General features: G+C 50.0%; 1 protein-coding gene across 3 annotated transcripts in view; it reads right to left on the bottom strand.

The window, feature by feature from the left end:
• Window positions 1–3,611, bottom strand: part of PTPRN (protein tyrosine phosphatase receptor type N) — a 19,582-nt gene extending 15,971 nt beyond the window's left edge. Inside the window, exons 1-3 of one of the 3 annotated variants that reach the window (XM_032754418.2) lie at window positions 3,302–3,611; window positions 1,873–1,923; window positions 1,525–1,638 (exon numbers count right to left, since the gene is read on the bottom strand). In XM_032754418.2, the coding sequence (XP_032610309.1) occupies window positions 1,525–1,638; window positions 1,873–1,923; window positions 3,302–3,458 (322 nt within the window). In that variant the 5' untranslated portion in view covers window positions 3,459–3,611. Of the gene's footprint in view, window positions 1–738; window positions 1,491–1,524; window positions 1,639–1,872; window positions 1,924–3,301 lie in introns of those variants that run through there. The other 2 variants (XM_058438155.1, XM_032754423.2) reach the window with 2 other exon arrangements.
• Between the last annotated feature and the right edge of the window lie 1,927 nt (window positions 3,612–5,538).

Here is a 5,538-nt window from a genome sequence, read left to right as displayed (position 1 = left end):
CCCAGGCAGATGGATCACTTGAGGTTAGGAGCTCCAGACCAGCCTGGACAACACGGTGAAACCCTGTCTCTACTAAAAATACAAAAATTAGCCAGGCATGGTGGCACACATCTGTAATGTCAGCTACTCAGGAGGCTGAGGCAGAAGAATCACTTGAACCTGGGAGGTGGAGGTTGCAGTGAGCAGAGATTGCATCACTGCACTCCAGCCTGGGCAACACAGCAAGACTCTGTCTCAAACAACAACAACAACAACAACCAACAAACAAAAAAAAGTCTTTGACTCCTCTCTTTATAACCATATCCAATATTTCACGAAATAATGCTGACTACCTTAAAAATAAATGCAGAATTCTGTCATCCTTCATTCCTTCCCTGCAAACACCTTGGCCCAATCCACATTCATCTCTTATCTGAGTTATTGTAGTAGTTTTTGTTTGTTTGTTTTAGTAAAGTGAAAGCAATTTATTAGAGAAGTGAAGAAACAAAAGAATGGCACTCCATAGACAGAGCAACCTATTGTGGTGGTTTTTAGTGGTCCCCCTCACCCACTCTTGACTCCATCTATTCTAGTCTCACTATAGCAGCAAAAGTGATGCTTGTAAAGTGTAAGTCAGATCATGTGCCCCCAAGCTCCAAATCTTGTAATGGTTTCCTTCTTTACTCAGAGTAAAGCCAATGTCCATAGATTTCCCTATGAGGCCCTAAAGTGATCCACATCCCTTCCCCCATTACCTACCTGACTGCACCTTTTACTCTTCCTCTCCATCAATCTTCTACAGTCCCATGGCCTCCATGGTGCTCTTCAGAATTGTGCTTTTGTCCTAGCTGTTTGGTCTGCCTGAAATACTCTTCCCCTAGATAACCTTCTGACAAACTCCCCCACCTCCTTAAAAAGTCTGTTCAGATTTCATAGTCTCAATAATGTCCACCTTGACCACCTTATTTCCTGATTTAATACTGTAGCTTTCTACCTCACCATTTTGATCACTTTATCCTGCTGTAATATTCCATGCTATTTATCATCTTCTAAGACGCTACGTATTTTCTAACTTTTATAGTGTGTTTCCTCCCCTTATCCCCCAAACAGAAACTCCAGTAAGCAGAGATCTTTGTTTTATTCCCTGATACATTCCAAATACCTAAAACTATGCCTGCTACATAGTAAGTACTCAATAAATACTTGTTGAATGAGGAATTGGGTGAGTGGAATATTATCCTGGCTGAGGATTCCAGAGTTCTTGGCTCTGTAGCACTCAGACAATGCCAGTGAGAGGAACTGGTTCTAAGGAGATGGAAGCTGGCCTTTTCCAGTGACTTCTTCTAGAAGCCTCCTCTGGGCTTCTCCAGAGAGTCCAAATGTGAATAGCCCATCTCTAGGGTTCCACCTCTCACTCTAGCAAGATCTGGGAAGGCGAGGCTCCAGCAGTGGGGGTGATAGGAATATTCCTTGAAGAGAAATATTCTTCCCCACCCATAACTAACCAAGTTCCAATCTCTCTCCTCCAGTGCACCCAGACCTTACCTTGGGACATGAGTTGTCGGAGCACACCTTGTAAGCGTTGGAGAACCGGGGAGGTGACTTGCAAAAGGGGCCGGGCCTGCCCCACTCCCACCTGGCACTGCCCAAACAAGCCATCTAAGGGCACAAAAGTGCTGTCAGCAGGGGGCTTGAATAAGAGGCCTTCCAAAGTCCAGGTTTCAAATGGACAGTACTCTCTTCACCTCCTCCCCTACCTCTCCTCCTCCAGGCAAGTCTTCCTTCTTCTCAAGCCCAGTAGCCCTCCTCCTTTCTGGGCCTTCTCTCTCCTTCTTGTTTTTTATTGCCCCTCTCCCCCCGATCTTGTGAGTTCTATGCTTGGGCCTCACTCACCCTGAATACAGACTTCCAGGTGAGAGCAGAGCCTGTGGTCAAATAGACAGCCTGTAGAGGAACAGGTGAGCAGAGGCTCAGACACCCACACACAGAGAATGGGCAGATGGGTGGACAGGCTGGGAAAGGGAGAAGCAGATGCAATTTATTCTTTCATTCTAAAGAAGGCCTTAAGCTGGGAGGAGAGTAGGAATCAGGCCTGAAATTCTTAAAAGGAACCATGGGATCTAGTTTTGGATTTTAAGAATTTGTGAGTCTGTATCCTTAAAAGCCTCTGTTTGCTTAACTGAGTCATAGGGAAGAAATCTTCCAGGTGCAGGGAGAGAGACTCATAGAATTACTGTAGGAGAGGTTTTGGCCAAATTATGAAAGAGGAATTTCCTTCCCAAATATACAAAAGCATCCTATAATGGCCTGGAACTCAGAAGAGGTTCTAGCACACTTCCCCCGGTCGGGGGAAAGAGGGTATGGGTGGGGCTGGGGAGGGTGTCTCTTAGGCATCTGTCCCAGCACTGTCCCGAGCCGCTGGCGCTGTCCGCGGTGCTGAAGCTCTGAGTCTGGCGCCGCCGAGGGCTCGCCTTGAGGCGGTTACCAGAGAGGAAGGGGTCACAGAGCGAGGACTGTCCACTAGACCTGAGCCCTCTGTTCTATTCTGCCAACCCACAGCGTCACAGGAAGTACTCTGCCTCTCGGGCCTCCAAGCCCGGGTGGGGAAAGAGGGCGCCCGGCGGCGAGGCTGCGCCCCTTCCCCCACGCGCCACCCTCCTATCCCCCACCCCCTGCCCGTGAGTCAGCGCTGAGTGTCCGCACAGATGTGAGTCAGCACCAGGCCTGGCTGTGGGGAGGGGGACAAGAGAGGACCCTCCCCTCTTCATCCTCCTGTGCCCCCTCCCCGTGCTGTCCCCCCTTACAGGAGATCAGATCGCTGCAATCAGCTTCTCTAGGCTTACGGAGAAACCCTGGCTTCTCTCTCGGCCCAGCTGGGACTCTATGCCTGCGGCCCAGGCTTCCACAGCCCAGAGATCACCGTTCCCTCATCCTCCCCGCCACGTCCCCGCCACCTCCCCTTCCCATTCCTCAGCGCCTGTCACCACCTCCCAGGCTCCTCGGAGCAAGTGGCTTCTCCTGTGGTCTCGCAGCTGGTCTCTAAGTCCCTCTGCCCACATGCACCCCGTGTAATTCTCCCGAACCTGCAATTTTCCCCTGAGCCCAATTCTCTTAGGTCCCGCCCCCGTATTCCCAGCCCCACCTCCAGGCCTACGCCCCTTTCCTCCCAGACGCCCTCTCACCTTCCTGATCTCGCATGCCTCCCCCAACTCATATTCTCCCAGAGCTTCATGACATTCACCCCCACCCCCACCGAGTTTCGCTCCAGGCCCCAAGCTGATCCCCGCCCCGCACCACCCGCCAGCCCAAGTTTCCTCCTGACCGTGGGCACTAACGGCGCTGCAGCCCCCCGGGCGGCTGCTCAGCAGCAGGAGGCAGAGGAGCAGCCGGAGACCCCCAGATCCCCAGAGACCCCCAGGCCGACGCGGGCGCCGCATCCTTCCGAGCTCCGGGCGCTCGCTCCCAGGCCGGAGCCGCATCGATGCTGGCGGGAGCCTGCCGGAGGGGCCGAGGCGGGGCCTGCCGCTCCCCACCTCCCTACGAGGCGGGGTCTACATGCCCCTCTCGCTGCAACGCGGCCAACCGCAGGCGGGTGCTGACGACACCTCCACCCCCAGCTCGCAAGCTAATTTGCGTCACATATGGCGTAAGAGCCCTGTCGGAGCGGGGGACCTACCTAGCCCATCCCTCCTCCGTCAACTAGTAGGCGCCTCGCTAGAATTCCCACTTGGCCCCACCCCTGTAGCCCTCTTCTAGGATCACCTCTGTCTCCCCGCCCCAGGGTGGGTGAAAAGGGTTAAGTTGAGTGGGGGGGGGGGGCCAGGAAAGATAGGTGGGTCCAGAATGATAAACGCGAAGACGAGAAGCAGAAAAGTGGGTAAAATAAGTACTCTTACTCATTGTCATTGAAGGTACTGTTCTCTTCCTTAAGAAGAAATGGTTAGGCATGCCTAGATTCCAGTTCTAGCAGGGCATCTACTAAGGGTATGACCTTGGGCACCTTGTTTAACTTGTCTGCCTCCAAGTTTCCTGATCTGCAAAGTGGAGGTGTTAATAGTACCTGTCTCACACGGTGATTGTGAAGATTTCGTTCGTTACACTAACGTGGATCACTTAGAAGGATGACTGGACTGGTGCATACCACGTGCTCCATACATATTAGCTTTCATCATTATCTTTTATTTATTTTTTATCGAGATGGCGTCTTGCTCTGTCGGCTAGGCTGGAGTGCAATGGCGTGATCTTGGCTCACTGCAACATCCACCTTCTGGGTTCAAGCCACTCTCTTGCCTCAGCCTCCCTAGTAGCTGGGATTACAAGCGCACGGCACCTTGCCCGGCTAATTTTTGCGTTTTTATTAGAGATGGGGTTTCACCTTTTTGGCCAGGATGGTCTTGAACTCTTGACCTCAGGTGATCCAACGGCCTTCACCTCCCAAAATGCTGGGATTACAGGTGTGAGCCACGGGGCCTGGCCTCATCATTAGCTTTGACTCTCCTTTCTCTCCCGCTGTGCCACCTCGAGGCTATCAATCATTTTATGGTTTCTGCCTGCAAAATACATCTCCCATCAGTCCACTTCTGTCCACCCTCACTACCTGAACTAAAACACTGTGCTCTTTCACCACGACCACTGCAACAATCAGCTAACTGCTCTTTTGCTTCCACTCTAGTCATCCAATAAGTAGGGAAGTGAGCTTCTTAAGTTCAAATTTGACCTCCTTCCTCTCTTGCTTTCCAGTAAAATAAAATAAAATTTAAAAAGGACAGAAATGCATAATGAATACTTACATAGTCATCATCAATACTTATTGGTTATTGATGTTTTACCATATTTGCTTCTTTTTAGTATTTAAACATGAATGATAGGCATCATGACATTTCTCTTCAAAATATTTCATTATGCATCTCCAAGAAATAAGGACATTTTCCTGCACAACCTAAGTGCTGTTACCACACCTAAAAAATTTTACAATAATTCCTTAACATAATTTTTTTTTAATTTTTTATTTTTTTGAGAAGGAGTCTTGCTCTTTTACCCAGGCTGGACTGCAGTGGCTCACTGCAAGCTCCGCCTCCCGGGTTCACGCCATTCTCCTGCCTCAGCCTCCTGAGTAGCTGGGTTTACAGGCGCCCGCCACCGCGCCCGGCTAATTTTTTGTATTTTTAGTAGAGATGGGGTTTCACCGCGTTAGCCAGGATGGTCTCGATATCCTGACCTCGTGATCCGCCCACCTCGGCCTCCCAAAGTGTTAGGATTACAGGCGTGAGCCACCGCGCCTGGCCATTCCTTAATATAATTTAATGCTCAGTTCATATTCAAATTTCTCAGATTGTTTCCCCCAAAATGCCTTTTCTTTTCAGGTGTTTTGTTCAAAATAACAGTCAATTTTAAGAACAACCACTGCCTTTGTTGTGTTTCTTAATTCTCTGTAAATTAGCATAGACACCATCTCCTGCCTCCCCTCCCCCATTTTTGATATTGTCATGTTGATAGACCAGGTTAATTTTTCTTTAGAACTCTTCTTCTGGGTTTATCTGATTTTTTCTTCGTGTTGTA

This window comes from Hylobates moloch, unplaced genomic scaffold (genome assembly GCF_009828535.3).
Source record: "Hylobates moloch isolate HMO894 unplaced genomic scaffold, HMol_V3 SCAFFOLD_1, whole genome shotgun sequence".
In the NCBI taxonomy this organism is placed as follows: domain Eukaryota; kingdom Metazoa; phylum Chordata; class Mammalia; order Primates; family Hylobatidae; genus Hylobates; species Hylobates moloch.
Note: the sequence above shows the minus strand (reverse complement) of the source record. Positions and strands in the feature narration are given on the sequence as shown.